The 18,723-nt window shown below is 42.7% G+C and overlaps 1 protein-coding gene across 2 annotated transcripts in view; it reads right to left on the reverse strand.

The window, feature by feature from the left end:
• Nucleotides 1-153: 153 nt before the first annotated feature.
• The window catches only part of LOC130928185 (RAS guanyl-releasing protein 2-like), a 39,780-nt gene continuing 21,210 nt past the window's right edge, over nucleotides 154-18,723 (reverse strand). For both annotated transcript variants that reach the window (XM_057854464.1, XM_057854463.1), the window contains exons 4-17: nucleotides 17,074-17,176; nucleotides 16,942-16,998; nucleotides 16,743-16,874; nucleotides 16,485-16,635; nucleotides 16,251-16,424; nucleotides 13,250-13,366; nucleotides 9,060-9,341; nucleotides 8,887-8,961; nucleotides 8,706-8,825; nucleotides 8,519-8,634; nucleotides 8,293-8,434; nucleotides 1,438-1,474; nucleotides 951-1,109; nucleotides 154-871 (exon numbers count right to left, since the gene is read on the reverse strand). In XM_057854464.1, coding sequence (XP_057710447.1) covers nucleotides 813-871; nucleotides 951-1,109; nucleotides 1,438-1,474; nucleotides 8,293-8,434; nucleotides 8,519-8,634; nucleotides 8,706-8,825; nucleotides 8,887-8,961; nucleotides 9,060-9,341; nucleotides 13,250-13,366; nucleotides 16,251-16,424; nucleotides 16,485-16,635; nucleotides 16,743-16,874; nucleotides 16,942-16,998; nucleotides 17,074-17,176 — 1,724 coding nt within the window. In that variant the 3' untranslated portion in view covers nucleotides 154-812. The remainder of the gene's footprint in view (nucleotides 872-950; nucleotides 1,110-1,437; nucleotides 1,475-8,292; nucleotides 8,435-8,518; nucleotides 8,635-8,705; nucleotides 8,826-8,886; nucleotides 8,962-9,059; nucleotides 9,342-13,249; nucleotides 13,367-16,250; nucleotides 16,425-16,484; nucleotides 16,636-16,742; nucleotides 16,875-16,941; nucleotides 16,999-17,073; nucleotides 17,177-18,723) is intronic.

The raw sequence follows: 18,723 nt of genomic DNA on the forward strand, positions 1-18,723 counted from the left end.
AATTTTGCCACATGGCAAAAAAAATGCCACATGGCAAAATCAATTTTGTGACATGGCAAAAAAAATGCCACATGGCAAAAAAACTTTGCCAAATGGCAAAAAAAAAATGCCACAACATAGTTCATATTTTAGAATTCATTTTAATACGGAAAAATGATTTAACATACAAATATAACAGTGGAACACTACCAGACAGCTGGGGGTCGGAATTAGCAACAATTTTCAATCTTAGGAAGTTGAATTGCTTGCTAAAATACAACAACCTGGACTTCAAATCACTACGACCTCAGCACATCTTTTTATTCATTTACACTAACAGGTTGTGGACAAGCAGACAAACACCTCACAGCAAAAATAAGCATGTGTTGCTTTACTTGACTGAGGCAGTTGCAGAGAAAACAAACAAAAAAAAACACTCAGCTGGAGCTTTTTAAGCTATTCACACAGGAAAATAGCAGCGGCATAGCAGATGTTCACAATATGGCACTCGGTGGCTAAAAGCGCCTCTCTGCGGGAAACCGCACGCTCCTTTTTGTTGTTCTCCAGAACGATTATTTTGCGTGCAACAACAAAAAACACAAGTTGCGTCAAAATTGCTTCTCCAATAAAGGGAGGAAATGCGGGAAATGATAAATATTGTTCATGGTCCACACACATTTTGCAGTTATATCCCATTAATACTATGTGGAATGTTCATGGACATCAATACGGGTGCTGGTACTGGTGTTGCAGGAGCAGCATGTCTCCACTGTGTGGCAGCATTCAACGTTGTAACAGTGGCCTCAGATGTCACTAAGTTGTCTCCTCACCTGTTATAGGTGAACGTCAAACACTCCCTCTTCTACTGCCTCCAAATCTTCTTCAGCAATTACTGGGGAGATTTTTTTGAAAAAAAGATACAGCAGAAATATGAATTGATTTGTTGATATTAAAGTTTTGTATTTTCTTACCATTGTTCTGGAGGCTAGACGGAGGGTTGGCAGGTGGCGGGAAGCTGTAGGATCTGGCTTGAAGAGCGGGCGGCGTCTCGTGACTGATGCTCTTGGTTCTCTTCCGGCACTCGACGGCCAGGCGGCTCCGGCAGGCCTTGTGGCAGTTGACCCCGCAGGCTGAACCCGCAGAGGGACGAGACGACAGCAGGGAGGAATGGCGAAGGAGCGGCGCCGTGCGGGATGTTCGGAGGAGCGGCAGGGAGAGGCGGCGGCGGGTCGGAGGACGCCGTGCGGAGAAAAAGGAGTCAGACGGAGGGAAGTGGCTGCTACATGCCATGCAAATGCACGAACACTCGCACAAACATACGACGAGGCCCACCGGGCCTGACAACAACTCTGCGAACCAGGGGGAGTCTGAACGATGGGGGTGGACATTCCAAAAATGCCCTTCATGGGTTAAATGATGAATATTAATTCAGGTCATGAAAATGAATAAAAAGCTTACCTTTACACTTATAACCCTGCTTATAGAAGCCCCAGATCTTTAAAGAAAAGAAAAAAAACAAATTTTAAGTGGTTTTTTTGCCATCTTGGCAAGAAAATCATTGCAATAACTGCATATATGACGTTAGGCTAACTTAGATTTGTATGTGATGTACAAATAAATGTATTAAAAAGGCATTTTGCATTCTGCGCCAAGACAACGATTTATTGGCAACTGGACCATGAAAGAAGAATGAAAACAAAGCTCAGTCACAAATCTCATTTTTCTTTCCACTCATAAATAAAATAATATACAGGTAGTCCCCGGGTTCCGTTCCTACGCCGGCGCCGTAACCCGAATTTCCACGTCGGACTTAACCCTTTAAAAATTTGTCTGCGTGGCTGTCGCATGTTTGGTGGGGCTCGCGTTCGGGTGAGGGGCCCCGGTGCCGGGAGTGTAGGGTCGGTTGCCGACGGGCTTACACTCACAAGGATTTCACACGATTACTGATTTCTAGATCACAGAGCTGATTTGTGTACACTCCACCCCTCCCAATCACGTATCTTATAGACCAGGGGTCCCCAAACTACGGCCCGTGGGCCATATTTGGTCCGGCCCCCTGAACATTTTTTTTTTTTTTTTTTACCCCAATAGTGTTATTTATTTCCTGACTTTTTTCTGTGAAGAACCCAGAAAGGGTTATTTGGTTAGTATCTATTTAATTAATAGTGTTATTATTATTTATTATTAGAATATTATATTATTACTTTCATTTTATTTACTTTTGTTCCGTGAAGAATTCAGAAAGGGTTATTTGATTGTGTACATTTTTAATAGGGCTGTCAAAATGATTGCATTAATGGGCGGTAATTTTTTTTTTTATTTAATCACTTTAAAATATTTGACGCAATAAACGCATATGCCCGGCTCAAACAGATTAAAATGACAGCACAGTGCAATGTCAGCTTGCTACTTGTGTATTTTGGAGTTTTGTCACCCTCTGCTGGTGCTTGGATGCGACTGATTTTATGGGCTGAAGCACCCATGAGCATTGTGTAATTATTGACATCAACAATGGCAGGCTACTAGTTTATTTTTTGATTGAAAATTTTACAAATTTTATTAAAACAAAAACCTGAAGAGGGATTTTAATATAAAATTTCTATAACTTGTACGAACATTTATCTTTTAAGAACTACAAGTCTATCTATCCATGGATTGCTTTAACAGAATGTTAATAATTAATACAGTACTTATGTACCGTATGTTGAATGTATATATCCATCTTGTGTTTGATCTTTCTGTTCCAAAAATAATTTACAGAAAAATACAGTATGGCATATTTTAGAGATGGTTTGAATTGCAATTAATTACGATTAATTAATTTTAAAGCTGTAATTAACTCGATAAAAATTTTTAATCGTTTGACAGCCCTTATTTTTACATTTAGGCACTCCTGCAATCGTCACACCTTTTCTGTTACAAACTGACCCCGCCCCCCCATTAGGGAAGGGAAAAGCTACGTGGCCCTCACAGGAAAAAGTTTGGGGACCCCTGTTATAGACCTTCTTTACCTGGTCAACAGCCCCCCCCACATGGTGTCAACCGGAAATACATCTCGCTGACGATACCACCAACATATTCATAGCTAGTGTAGGCGTTCATTGTATTTCTTGTTGTTGCTTGTGCTTCTTTACTTTCTTTTCTTGTTTCTTTTCTTTTCTTCTGTTCCCCCATAACCCCTTCTTGTTCGCTGCTTTGTCATAATTAAACGAGGTATGTTGAATGATTATAATGGGAGTACGCCATTGTCTCAATGTGAAACATTAAAATTGTTCAGGCCAACCGGGCACTTCGACTACCATTCTCACAGCTGAACAGGACAGGTTTAAAAAAATACAATAAAATAAAATAAAAATTCAAAATAACTGCTCAAAAACTCCAAAAGTATTGTATGTTGTTAAATGATGGAGTATACACTGCCCTCAGGTGGCAGTGTTAGGTCTTGCTAGACCAGGGGTTGGCAACCTTTAACACCTAAAGGGCCTAATTTCCACGGTAACACTTTTTGCAATCTCAAATTAGGATGTTAGCCAGTCAGGACACTTCTTATACACCTTTATTCATAGAACACGAACACAGGTTCTTATTACACTAACTATGTAAAGTTACAGGACAAAATGGTGGACGAGACTCCGGCGTCGTAAAGTTGAAATCGTGTAAGTCGAGTACGTTGTAACCCGGGGACTATCTGTACTTCACTACAGTGCCTTGCAAAAGTATTCGGCCCCCTTGAATCTTGCAACCTTTCGCCACATTTCAGGCTTCAAACATAAAGATATGAAATTTAATTTTTTTTGTCAAGAATCAAAAACAAGTGGGACACAATCGTGAAGTGGAACAACATTTATTGGATAATTTAAACTTTTTTAACAAATAAAAAACTGAAAAGTGGGGCGCGCAATATTATTTGGCCCCTTTACTTTCAGTGCAGCAAACTCACTCCAGAAGTTCGGTGAGGATCTCTGAATGATCCAATGTTGTCCTAAATGACCGATGATGATAAATAGAATCCACCTGTGTGTAATCAAGTCTCCGTATAAATGCACCTGCTCTGTGATAGTCTCAGGGTTCTGTTTAAAGTGCAGAGAGCATTACGAAAACCAAGGAACACACCAAGCAGGTCCGAGATACTGTTGTGGAGAAGTTTAAAGCCGGATTTGGATACAAAAAGATTTCCCAAGCTCTAAACATCTCAAGGAGCACTGTGCAAGCCATCATATTGAAATGGAAGGAGCATCAGACCACTGCAAATCTACCAAGACCCGGCCGTCCTTCCAAACTTTCTTCTCAAATAAGGAGAAAACTGATCAGAGATGCAGCCAAGAGGCCCATGATCACTCTGGATGAACTGCAGAGATTTACAGCTGAGGTGGGAGAGTCTGTCCATAGGACAACAATCAGTCGTACACTGCACAAATCTGGCCTTTATGGAAGAGTGGCAAGAAGAAAGCCATTTCTCAAAGATCTCCATAAAAAGTCTCGTTTAAAGTTTGCCACAAGCCACCTGAGAGACACACCAAACATGTGGAAGAAGGTGCTCTGGTCAGATGAAACCAAAATTGAACTTTTTGGCCACAATGCAAAACGGTATGTTTGGCGTAAAAGCAACACAGCGCATCACCCTGAACACACCATCCCCACTGTCAAACATGGTGGTGGCAGCATCATGGTTTGAGCCTGCTTTTCTTCAGCAGGGACAGGGAAGATGGATGCAGCCAAATACAGGAACATTCTGGAAGAAAACCTGTTGGTATCTGCACAAGACCTGAGACTGGGACGGAGATTTATCTTCCAACAGGACAATGATCCAAAACATAAAGCCAAATCTACAATGGAATGGTTCAAAAATAAACGTATCCAGGTGTTAGAATGGCCAAGTCAAAGTCCAGACCTGAATCCAATCGAGAATCTGTGGAAAGAGCTGAAGACTGCTGTTCACAAACACTCTCCATCCAACCTCACTGAGCTCGAGCTGTTTTGCAAGGAAGAATGGGCAAGAATGTCAGTCTCTCGATGTGCAAAACTGATAGAAACATACCCCAAGCGACTTGCAGCTGTAATTGGAGCAAAAGGTGGCGCTACAAAGTATTAACGCAAGGGGGCCGAATAATACTGCACGCCCCACTTTTCAGTTTTTTATCTGTTAAAAAAGTTTAAATTATCCAATAAATTTTGTTCCACTTCACGATTGTGTCCCACTTGTTGTTGATTCTTGACAAAAAATTGAAATTTTATATCTTTATGTTTGAAGCCTGAAATGTGGCGAAAGGTTGCAAGGTTCAAGGGGGCCGAATACTTTTGCAAGGTACTGTATTTGTTGTTTTCAGAGGCACTGTATATACTGTATTTCTCTCATCGCTCGGATTGCGTTTTAACTCTTCATTCCAGTCTAAAAGCAGTAAAGATAATGAACAGCAATTAGCCTTTGAAGGACAAAGGAACACTCCTCATCGCCATCTTGATATCCTGAATTGATTGCGCTAAACGGCAACAGGGAAAAAAATGACCCGTAAAAATAAACGCGCAATTGAGCAGAGGGTGAAGCACAATATGAGAGGGAAGCTCGGCGGGATGATGGCAGAACGGAGGCGGACGACATCAAGAGGCATGCCGGAGGAGGGGTTTCGGTGCACAATGACATGAAAGCGAGATCACACACAACCCCTGGAACATCTGAGGGGGCAGGAAATATCCTGACCTCTCTCAACACACACACAGATACAGTACACAGTGGGCTACAAAGTGAGGGTTAGAACTGTCTACACTGACTGACCTTAAGTGTGCATTTGAAAAATTCCAGAAAAATACATTTCTGCAGGAACGTCACCCCTCAACTGTATATCGTCATCGCTAACATAATTCGCAAGAATCCCTCTCTCTGTGGGACTTTATTCGGAGGCTGACTCACACTAGACGAAAGGGAACAACACGAGTAGACGTGTCGATTATTGATTTCAAGGTATACCGTGGTTTCAAAACCGCAAAAAATTCCATCATACCGTCGCTATGGTTTTCGATATTTTTTGTGTCTCAAAAATGCAGGGAGAAATCCCTTGCATGCAGCTGCAAAACTCAACCCTCCCTTACCGGTTGTTACTCAGTGTCAGTGAGTCAGCTGTGCTACACTATGGCTGGAGGAGGTGAAACTCCTAAAGTTTTTCTCCCCCATCGAAGAAAACGAAATCGCTGGTATGGGAATACTTCAGCTACAGTAAAGTTACAGACGGTTGCGGCTTAGAGGAGGAGGGCCAACCAACATGTAAAACATGTTTGGCTGCCAAGGGGGCAATACCTCCAATATGATTTTGTGTTAAATTAAAAGGTAGTAAATACTGTCATGAACGTTTCCCACCAGCTACGAGAGTTAACTCCAGCGTGTGTAGTGTGTCTAGCGGTGGTAAAACATTGTGTTTGTTTCTCTCAGGCAACAGTCTGTGTTGAGAACGAGAGTCCGTGTATTATGTAAACATGATACGAGTCATACACACGTGCTTTTTATGGAAAATGATTATTTATGTTCTGATGGTAATAATGCTGTGGATTTAGGCTCACCTTACGGACTGAATTTTTTAAATTTTAATTAGAATATTTTGTTGTTTTCTGTAGCTGGAGGTCGGACCACCAAGGCCCCCGCCTTTGGCTGCCGCCCAACTCCCTCCGCACCCGACCCCTTTAGCCCCTCCCACACGTGGTGAACCCAGGGGAAGGGGGACCCACGCTTACTTTTCGGACTGTACCTGGCCGGGATATGGAACAGGCCGGTCCACTCGACCATGGGTGTCCAAACCTGTCCTTAAGGGCCACTGTGGGTCCTGGTTTTTGTTCCTACCAATCGAGGACAGAAAGTTTAACCAGTGAAGTTTGTGCTAAAACAAGCAGCACACTTGTGAGACACCAGGTTGGTGAAATGTTGTCGTCATGATGGGTTTGAACAAAAACCCGCACCCACTGCGGCCCTATGTGGAATAGTTTGGACACCACTGTACTAGACGCTTGCCTTCGAGCCCCACCTCCAGGCCTGGCTCCAGAGGGGGGCCTCGGTACATCGCATCAGGCAAGGGACAACTGACTCCAACAGGAAAGGCGGATCGGTGCAGCGTCTACAGTGATGTGGACTCTGCACCAGTCCATAGAAGGAGCTGAACCGAAAGGCAAGGCTTTCGATTTACCAGTAAACTACATTCCTACCCTATGGTCCTATACCAGGGGTGGGCAAACCGGTCCTCGAGGGTCGTAGTGGGTCCTGGTCTTTGTTCCAACTGATATAGCACAGACAGTTTAACCAATGAGGTTTCAGTGGAATCAAGAAGTACCTGACTGCCATCAAATGATTGCACATGTAAGAAACCAGATTGGTGAAAGGCTGTCCTCATGATGGGTATGAACAAAAATCCCTTTGTGGAATAGTTTGTCCAACCCCTGTCCCATACCTATGGTCACCAGCTGTGGGTTGTGACCGAAATGACAAGATCTCTGATACAAGTGGCCGAAATGAGTTTCCTCCACAGGGTCTTCGGGCTGTCCCTTAGAGGTAGGGTGAGAAGTTCGGTCATCGGACTTGTGTCGAGCCACTACTCCTCTGCGTTGAGAGGAGCCAGTTGAGCCTCCCTTGAGAGGTGTTCCGGGTATGTTCCACCGGCAGGAGGCCAGGGGACGACCCAGAACATGCTGGAGAGACTAAGTCACTCGGCTACCATGGGAACACCTTGGGTTCCCGCCGGAGGAGCTGTTTGAAGTGGCTGGGGAGAGGGAAGTCTGGGCTTCCCTGCTAAAGCTGCTGACTCCGCAACCCGACCCCAAACTAAGTGGTAGATGATGGATGGATTTAGCTGAATGGATGGATGGATATTTCAAAGTAACAGTTTCTAGAGCTGTAACTGCAATACTGTGAAACCGTCATAATCTCATACCGGCACATGCCTAAACACGAGTATTCACACACTGTATTGTAGTCTATCCAAGTGGTTGCAAACGATACATTATCATTGTTTGACCAAAAGGAAATTCAGCAGATGAGGATGTGCTGCTGACATGTATTGGAGTCCTTATCTCACCCCGCTTCTGTTTTGAGAACCACAATTGCCTTCTGGCCAAATCCTAAATGTCAAGGGCTACACACACATCATCACACGCAATTATCTCTCTTCCCGGGTAATGGCCGCGGATTCCAATAATTGGTTCTGAGCTGACCAGGCAGCAAATGAGCAAGCGTTCAGGTGACTGCAGAATGAGGAAAATGCACCTAACAAAGAATTCAAAAGCACAGATGTTGTAGAAGGTGCTGAAATGTGTTTTGCATCAATAATATCTTACAAAGCCAGCGCAGTGCTCGCAGAAGGTGGGCTTGACATAAGTGGCCTCGGTGAAGGTGTGAATGAATCCCATCTTGCAGTTGAGAAGCGAGCTGGCCCTCATGAAGTACTCGATCATCTCCTCCCTGCTGATTTGGCCGTCCCTAGGGAAGCGGGTACACGGCAGAGGCTCAGATTACCTCACCTCAGTTCCGTCTACTTCCCGGGAACTAACAAAATGCCCTCACTGGTTCTTGTCCAGTTCTCCAAACTTGCTGAGGTAGGGAAAGTTGTTCCTGATGGCCTCAAACTCATCCCTGGATATGTGCCCGTCACCGTCCGTATCGAAGTTCTTGAAGACTGACTGCGCGAGTGTTAGAAGAGTCGATAAACCAAGCGAAGGAAAAGCCTCTAATAGCCACGATTTTGGATTACCTCCACCATCTTCTCTATGTGCGCCTTAATGACCGTCGGGTCTGCGTTGGGCTTCACCGACACGGCCCACTCATCAATCACGGTGGACTTGGGGTCAGGAGCTGGAGCGGTGTTAGAGTTCTGTGACAAACACCAGTATCAGTTTTCCCAAACTCTATGGATGTTTCACACCGGGGCTCACCGCTGATTTGCGAGGTTCCCTCTGCAGAGACATCTGGTAGATCTCTTCCTCTGTGTGATACTGGTCCAAAGATACCTGCGCACAACAGGAAGAAGCCCATTTCTGCTTATCAGAACCCGATGACGGCAGATGGCGGCTTTTTATTGCCTGTATCCTGTATCACCAGCACCCACTGTCAACAGGTTCAGCAGGTCAGTATTGGCGTCCACGTTGGGCGGCGTGTTCTGTATCAGTGCCAACTCCTGTAAGATGATGTACAGCTGTTGGGTTTTGACCAGGTTGACCCGCATCTTCTCCTTGTCGCTCCAGTCCGGCAGTGCCACGTGCACGGCGATTAGATCCTTCAAGTGCACACCCAGGATGGGGAATCGGAAGCCGGAGCTTTCCGAAAAGCGCTTTCTGTACTGGCTGTAGTTCCCGCACGACGTCACCAGCTCGATGAGACTGTTAAAAACCTGAAAAGGATAGATGGATTTTAGAAGACGGAACACAAAGCTGTGATGTTACGTACCGCCGGAACCGCGCTGGCGCAATTCCAACGACGGCGGAACCCTGACACCCCGGCCAAAAGGCAAAAATCCGCGTATTCATCTTAGTTTTAACCTCTTGTATTGAATCCATTATAAAAGCTGGAAAAAGGCTTCGAAATACAAGTTGACAGCTTATTCCAAGTCGACAGCAATCATACAGGTCCTTCTAAAAAAATTAGCATATTGTGATACAGTTCATTATTTTCTGCAAAGTACTGATAAACATTCGACTTTCATATATTTTAGATTCGTTACACACAACTAGAAGTGCAGCTATCGATTATTTTAGTAGTCGATTAATCGATGAACTAGTTAGTTCGAATAATCGAGTAATCGGATAAAGATATTTATTAAATTAAAATACCTGAGCTGAGCCTCAAACGGTATATAAAAATAAACAAGGATCGATGTGCAACAAAAGAACAATTGGCTAACTTACACTGCAAAAGTCCGCTAGCTTAAATGCTATGAAATACCTTTTTTTTTTTTTTTTTTTTACAATGCTCTTAAAAAATTGTTCAGACATACAGTATATTCAGACAAAAAATGGCTAAATATACCTTTAAACTAAATTACGAATGCATTAAAAAAAACATTAGCTCAAACGAAAACCTAGCTTATGTTGGTCTTAACAGGGAGAAGCTGGATTTGGCCATGTAAAATAAGGCAGACTCGAAGGCCGTGTATCCGCGCAAATCAATAAAACTAAATGCAAGCACTTTCAAAAACAAACCATTACAACACCACCTTAATAATAATGATTATGATTATGAAAAAAGCCAAGAAAAACCAAAAATCCCCTATCTCAAAAAATTTGCATATTTCATCCGACCAACACAAAAAAGTGTTTTCAGATCCAAAAAAAGTCAACCTTCAATTAATTATATCCGCTATGCGCTCAATACTTGGTCGGGAATCCTTTTGCAGAAATGACTGCTTCAATGTGGCGTGGCATGGAGGCAATCAGCCTGTGGCACTGCTGAGGTGTTATGGATGCTTTGATAGCGGCCTTAAGCCCATCCAAAGTGTTGGGTCTGGTGTCTCTCAACTTCCTCTTCACAATATCCCACAGATTCTCTATGGGGTTCAGGTCAGGAGAACTGGCAGACCAATTGAGCACAATAATGCCATGGTCAGTAAATCATTTATCAGTGGTTTTGGCACTGTGAGCAGGTGCCAGGTCGTGCTGAAAAATGAAATCTTCATCTCCATAAAGCTTTTCAGCAGATGGAAGCATGAAGTGCTGCAAAATCTCCTCATAGCTAGCTGCATTGACCCGGCCCTTGATAAAACATAGTAGACCAACACCAGCAGCTGACATGGCACCCCAGACCATCACTGATTGTGGGTACTTGACACTGGACTTCAGGCATTTTGGCATTTCCTTCTCCCCAGTCTTCCTCCAAACTCTGGCACCTTGATTTCCGAATGACATGCAAAATTTGCTTTCATCCGGAAAAAGTATTTTGGACCACTGAGCAACAGTCCGGTGCTGCTTCTCTGTAGCCCAGGTCAGGCGCTTCTGCCGCTGTTTCAGGTTCAAAAGTGGCTTGACCTGAAGCCCATTTCCAGCACACGCCTGTGCACAGTGGCTCTGGATGTTTCTACTCCAGACTCAGTCCACTGTTTCTGCAGGTCCCCCAAGGTCTGGAATCAGCCCTTCTCCACAATCTTTCTCCGGGTGCGGTCACTTCTTCTGGTTGTGCAGCGTTTCCTGCCACACTTTTTCCTTCCCACTGAGGTGCCTTGATACAGCACCCTGGGAACAGCCTATTCACTCAGAAATTTCTTTCTGTGTCTTAGCCTCTTGCTTGAGGGTGTCAATGATGGCCTTCTGGACACTAGTCAGATCGGCGGTTTTGAGTAATGAACCAGGCTGGGAGTTCTTAAAAGCCTCAGGAACCTTTCACAGATGTTTTGAGTTAATTCGTTGATTCAGATGATTAGGTTAGTAGCTTCTTTAGAGTACCTTTTCACGATATGCTAATTTTTTGAGATCGGGATTTTTGGGTTTTCTTGACTTTTTTGCCAAAATCATCAATATTAAAACAATAAAAGGCTTGAACTACTTCAGTTGTGTGTAATGAATCTAAAATACATGAAAGTCGAATGTTTATCAGTATATTACAGAAAATAATGAACTTTATCACAATATCCTAATTTTTTTAGAAGGACCTGTACAGTAAGCCAAAACAGCAAAGATACCCAGACAAAGATGAAGGCTGGATCCAGAGTCACCATATCACAAGTAAAGATGTCCCGATCGATCAGGTCCGATCACGTCATTTTCAAAGTATCGGAATCGGCAAAAAAATATCGGACATGCCTTTTTTTTTTTTTTTAAATTTTATTAAATCGTTTTCTAATTGTATTTAACGTTACAGACAAAATGTCTTACATTCATCCAGAGTCTTTAGTTTTGGCTTAAAGTAGGGCTATCAAATTTATCGCGTAAATGGCGGTAATTAATTTTTTAAAAAATAATCACGTCAAAATATTTAATGCAATTAACGCATGCGCTGCACGACCCACTCACGCATTGTCGCGTTCAATCTATAATGGCACCGTTTTACCTATATATAGAGCTAACAGGCAGCGTAAAATGAGTAGAGAGAATTTTGGCAGTCTTTGGAGCCTCTTTTTAATTGACTAAAGCCTTAAAATCCCTCTCTCAATGAATAGAAATATCGTGGGAAGCAGTGTGGGGAAGAACGTAAGTGGTTGATCTTTTCCTTAACACCCTATGTTACTTCCCAACGCAGAGGAGATATATCAATTGGTGCCACTACGCACAGTCATGGTTGCACTTCCCATCATGCATTTGGGCAGAACAGTTAAATGGCTACAGTATCATTTACTGAAAGCTCAACAAATACTCTAGATGGCAATATTTAGTCACAATATACAAAGTCACATTTATCCTTTAAGAATTACAAGTCTTTCTATCCGTGGATCCCTCTCACAGAAAGAATGTTAATAATGTAAATGCCATCTTGAGGATTTCTTGTCATAATAAACAAATACAGTACTTATGTACTGTATGTTGAATGTATATATTAGTCCAAGTTTTATTCATTTTTTTATTAATGCATTGCCAAAATGTATATGTTCGGGAAAAATTATCGGGAATGATTGGAATTGAATCGGGAGCAAAAAAAAAAACGCAATCAGATCGGGATCGGATCGGGAGCAAAAAAAACATGATCGGAACAACCCTAATCACAAGTCGACAAAAGATTCCTGAGAAAACACAGTGCTAGCTAAGAATTCAGTCTTTTGAAGGCTCCGGTGAGGCGGGCTCTGGTCTGGAAGAAGGGTGTGTTTGGGTGTTGTTTAGCGTAACTGCCTGTTTGCAGATTGGGCCGCGGAGTTTGTGCGTCACTGTTGCCGAGGCAACCGGAGTTGGAGATTTTGTCAGCCTCAGTGCCATGTATGAGTGTTCACTTCTCAGTCGCAGAGTCTTCTTGCTATCAGGCGTTCAATGTGGTAAGACAGGATGTCCCGCCATTGTTCTGGACTGTCAAGAAGAACTGATGGCGGGATTTGGTGGTCCAGACGTGGGCTTGTAGATGTTTGGCCATCACCTGCTTGTCTTGCTCCGTCAGCGTCAATCTCACACACGTTGGGCATCGTAGTCAGCCGCCATCCTGTATCTGTATTCCCTTATCTGCCCATTGTCTTGGGCAGATTAGTCCAACTACTCATACTTCAGGCATATTCTACTGGTTTTCTTAAACTATGAGTAAAATGCTATTTATTGTATGTTGTGTGTGTTAGAGTAATACAAACAGTCAAAAAGCTAATATGGAAGAGGACACTCTTCCCTTCAGTACCTTGTTGCTTTCAGCACTGATATGCGCCTGGGTGTCTTTGAGGCGAGAAATGGAGCTGTTGCTGAGCCCGCCCACCACCGCCATCAGCGTGTTGAAGTTCTGCAGCTGCAGCAGTTTCTGTTGAGGAGCAAAACGAAACAATGCTCATCGCAAAAAGGAAGATCAAGGACTCGAGTAAAAGTAGCGCTTTAACCGAGCGGCATCAAAGTTGTAACGCATTGTGAATGGCCCGCCGCGGGGACCCGTGATGCCCTTCAGCCTGCGCGGCATCTCCCTGCAAAATCGATGGGACCGCAGCTGAGTAGCCCGAGGGGGATCAACTCATTCAGGTCACCAGTTTGCAATCAACTGCTAAAGCTAAAGCGGAGGGCAGCACAGTGTCGAGCACCTACTCGAAAGAATTGCATTCACCCTTATACCGCGTAGTCCTCGCTGGATTATTCCAAAGCTGACTGCATCATATTAATTGAGCCGTGCAGCCTCCGTATACAAAATGACAATTGCTCCCTTGGGGAATCCGAGAGAAATGTTGTTACGGTTGCACTCTGAGCTGCCTCCTGTGCAAATTAAGACATTTTTTGCCCTAGCACGTGCATCACTAAACATTGTAGAAAGGCAATTAAAGCACGCGGTACTTGATGCATTGCGGTTCTGGAAAATTCATCATCTCAGATGAAGAGGAAGGTAGCCGAATGAGATGACTAGACCGAAGCAAATGATAGCATCACCTGAAGGATTAACAATAACACAGGGATGGCTCGGCACTGAAAGACAGTGAGGCAATATAAGGAGAACCATATCCAGTGGTATGAAAAAGTATCTGAAATTTTTGGAATTTTTCACATTTCTGCATAAAATCACCTTCCAATATGATCTGATCTTTGTCAAAATCACACAGATGAAAAAACTGTCCACTTTAACTAAAATCACCCAAACATTTATGAGTTTTCATATTTTAATGAGGATAGTATGCAAACAATTACAGAAAAAATGGGTTGCTGACCCCTGGGCTAGACAGTCGTCTTGTATGACTCAGGAGCAGACTCAGATCTCTGACATGGATAAAAGATAGTTGCGTTCTGGTTTGGCCCACATAAGACTGTAAGTTGTTTCAGCTAATATATGTTTGCTTATGTATTGTAATTAAGTTTAATGCTACAGTTTGTAGAGTTACGAGTTAGCGATTTGGTATGAGAATTGGAAATACGTTAGCATTCATAGCATTTAAGCTTGTTCGGCAAATTAAGCCAATTTAACCTACTAAATTTACATATTGATCAGACTGGATGGACGTTAAAACACCAGTGGTTTTGTGTCAAGTGTTTTATTGTTCAAATGTGGGTCGTTTTGAACATACAATGGTTTGAAACATTATCTAAACCTTTTGGAATTTCTCACATTTCTGCTTAAAATCACCATCAAATGTGATCTTTGTCAAAATCACACAGATGAAAAAACAGTGTCTGCTTTAACTGAAACCACCCAAATATTTATAGGTTTTCATATTTTAATGAGGATAGTATGCAAACAATTACAGTAGAGGGAAAAATAAGTAAGTGAAACCTCAGTCTAAGGAGACTTAAAGAGCAATTGAAACCAATGTTTACCAAACAATTTAAGTCAGGTGCGTGCCCAATCACTGATGAGTGGCTTAAAGCTGCCCTCCACGATAAAACACACACCTGGTAAGAATTGTCTCGATGAGAAGCACTTGTCTGATGTGCATCATGGCTCGGTCAAAAGAGCTTTCTGAGGACATGCGATCAAGAATTGTTGATTTGGATAAAGCTGGGAAACAATACAAAAGCCTACAAAAAGTCTGGATGTTCATCAACCGACAGTCAGAGAAGTTGTCAAGAAATGGAGAGAGTTTGGCACTGAGTGTTCTCTCTCAAGGACTGGCCGTCCACCAAAGATGACCCCAAGAGTTCATCGCAGAATACTTAGTGAGGTAAAAAAGAACCCTAGAGTGTCTGCTCAAGACTTACAGAAATTACTTTCACAGTCCAATATCCCTGTGCACACATCACTATATGTAAAACTATGGCCAAGAATGGTGTTCATGGGAGGACTCCACGGATTAATCAACTGCTGTCTAAAAAAAACATTGTTGCTCATTTAATGTTCGCAAAAAGGCACTTGGACACTCCACAGTTTTGGCAAAATATTTTGTGGACTGATGAAACCAAAGTTGAATTGTTTGGGAGTAACGTGTGGAGGAAAAAATGGAACAGCTCACCACCATCAAGACGTCACCCCCATCGTGAAGCATGGTAGAGGGAGCATAATGATTTGGGGCTGTTTTGCTGCCTCTGGGCCTGGACAACTTGCAATCATTAACGGACGAATGAATTCAAAAGTTTATCAGGATGTTTTGCAGTAAAACCTGAAACAGTCTGTCAGACAGTTGAAGCTAAAAAGAGGATAGATGCTGCAACACGACAATGATCCAAAACACAGAAGTAAATCGACTTCAGAATGGTTTCAGAAGAACTAAATACACGTTCTAGAGTGGCTAAGTCAAAGTCCAGACTTGAACCCCATTGAGATGCTGTGGCATGACCTAAAGACAGCCATTCATGCCAGACATCCAAGGAATCTGACTGAACTACAGCAGTTTTTTAGAGAAGAATGGGCCAAGATTAGTCCTGATCGATGTGCCAGACTGATCTACAGCTACAGGAAGCATCTGGTTGAAGTCATTGCTGCCAAAGGGTGGGCCACAAAATATTAAATGTCATGGTTCACTTACTTATTTTTCCCCCTTCTGTCATTGTCTGCATACCATCCTCATTAAAATATGAAAAGCTATAAATGTTTGGGTGGTTTTAGTTAAAGCAGACACTGTATTTTCATCTGTGTGATTTTGACAAAGATCACATTTGATGGTGATTTTAAGCAGAAATGTGAGAAATTCCAAAAGGTTCATAAACTTTTTCATAAGGGAATGTAGACGACCAGGCAAGTAGATGATTTAAAACGCGTCCAACCAAAAACAGACCTGCGCGACTCTGATAAAGTGCGAGATGACCGAAGCTCTCTGAGTCGCCGTCGGCTTACTGAGCACCATAAGCTGGATCCACTGTGAGACGCTGTTAAAAAGCGTGATGAAACGTTCCAGTACGGGGTTATCCACCGTGCAGCCGTGCATCACAAAACTGTGGTAATCCTGAAACTAAAAACATACCTGAAATCAATCTGAGTTTCAACGCAGGAATCCATCTTACCAACTGACCAAAATCTTGCAGAAAGATTTGTACTCCAGATAGGTCAGATGCTCAGCCAGTTCGCAGGAGTCAAGGTGGTCAAAGAGCAACGACATTTTCCGCTTTTTGGAAACGGACGGAACACGCTGAGTCACCTGACGCTTCCATTCATAAGACGGCCTAAGAGCCGAGATGAGGATTGAGCGCAAAGATAAAACACAGACAAAAACTTTGTTTTACTGCAAAGTAGCCAATAAAAGACAGAAAGAGAACTTTTAACGGCTTACACGCTCTCGAGGTCAATGAGCTTGCTCTGGCGCTCGTTTCCCTCCGTACTTAGGAGATCTTTAAAGTCCTTGATCTGATCGGTAAGCGCTGGGTTTAGATTGAACTCAGCTGGAAACTCGGAGATCCAGTACCTGTCGAGCATAAAATGTGCGTTGGCTCTTTATCGAAGAATCATTTCAAAGGAAGGCTGTTTATTACTTTACAAGGTGGCATATTCTGCTTCGACGTTCCGCCGTGCAGCCCTCCTGTTGCGATCTGGCAAAAGAGTCAAAGGTTTTTGAGGTCACATTTTCGTAGACAAAATTCTGTCGGATGCTAATTTAAGGATACTTTTGCATCAACTTTGCAGCCATGTCCGTCGACGGGATATACCAAGGGTGCATCATGAGGAACATACGCACCAGGGAAGGGTCAGACAACACCCCCTTTTCATCTATGAAAAAAAACAGGAGACTAGTGCGTTAGGTATAGAGCCTCTAGAGGGATATCGACAGAAATAAAATAAATTTAAGCAATCTGGTGCGCACCAGATTGTTAGTAGCGCGCACCAGAAACTATCAGGTAAACATTAGCATTATATAGCATTTGGGCTAGTGGACTTTTGCTTTGCAAGTTAACCAATTGTTGTAAACATTAGCGATAGAGAGCATTTAAGCTAGCCAACTTTTGCTAAGCAAATTAGCAAGTTAGTCCATTAGCTCAAATTCCCTATATTGCTAATGTTTACAACAATTGGCTAATTTGCATAGCAAAAGTCCGCTAGCTTAAATGCTACATCATGCTAATGTTTACCAGATAGTTTCTGGCACGCCACAGAAAATATCTGGCGCACCTGCTAACAAAAACTGGACGCCACCCTCGCGCCCAAAGCTGTACAGGCAGAGAAAAAAAGGGACATCCCCAAAACTCCTAAAATGCATAGAAATGTATCTATTCATTTATATTCTGAATTAGTTCACTACGGAACGCAACATTTAATTCCCAATTTCTGGTTGTTCCTTGTTTTAAGGGACAGGTGGCAACCCTACCATAAACTATCTGGTAAACAAGAGCATTATATAGCATTTAAGCTAGCGGCTAACTTGCAAAGCAAAAGTCCGCTAGCTTAAATGATGTATAATGCTCTTGTTATACACCACCTGGTAAACATTAGCATTATGTTGCAATTGGTTAACTTGCATAGCAAAAGTCCGCGAGCTTAAATGCTACATGATCGTTTCTGGCGCGCACCAGAAACAATCGGGTAAACATTAGCATTATGTAGCATTGTTGCAGTTGGCACAGCAAAAGTCCGCTGGCTTAAATGCTACAAAATGCTAATATTTACCAGATAGTTTCTGGTGCGCGTCAGTAACTATCGGGTAAACATTAGCATGATGTAGTATTTAAGCTGGCGGACTTTTGCTATGCAAGTTAGCCAATTGTTGTAAACATTAGCAATATAGAGCATTTGAGGTAATGGACTTTTGCTATGCAAGTTAGCCGCTAGCTTAAATGCTATATAATGCTCATTTTTACCAGATAGCTTCTGGCCCACACTAGAAACAATCTGGCGCGCATTACTAACAATCTGGCGTGCACCAGTAACAATCTGGCGCGCACCTGAAACAATCTGGTAAACATTAGCATTATGTTGCATTGTTGCAATTGGTTAACTTGCATAGCAAAAGTCCGCAAGCTTAAATGCTACATGATCGTTTCTGGCGCGCACCAGAAGCAATCTGGTAAACATTAGCATTATGTAGCATTGTTGAAATTGGCGAACTTGATAATATTGGCTACATCATGCTAATATTTACCAGATAGTTTCTGGTGCGTGCCAGAAACTATCTGGTAAACATTAGCATGATGTAGTATTTAAGCTAGCAGACTTTTGCTATGCAAGTTAGCCAATTGTTGTAAACATTAGGAATATAGAGCATTTGAGGTAATGGACTTTTGCTATGCAAGTTAGCCGCTAACTTAAATGCTATATAATGC

Source organism: Corythoichthys intestinalis, chromosome 13 (genome assembly GCF_030265065.1).
Source record: "Corythoichthys intestinalis isolate RoL2023-P3 chromosome 13, ASM3026506v1, whole genome shotgun sequence".
Classification (NCBI taxonomy): Eukaryota; Metazoa; Chordata; class Actinopteri; order Syngnathiformes; family Syngnathidae; genus Corythoichthys; species Corythoichthys intestinalis.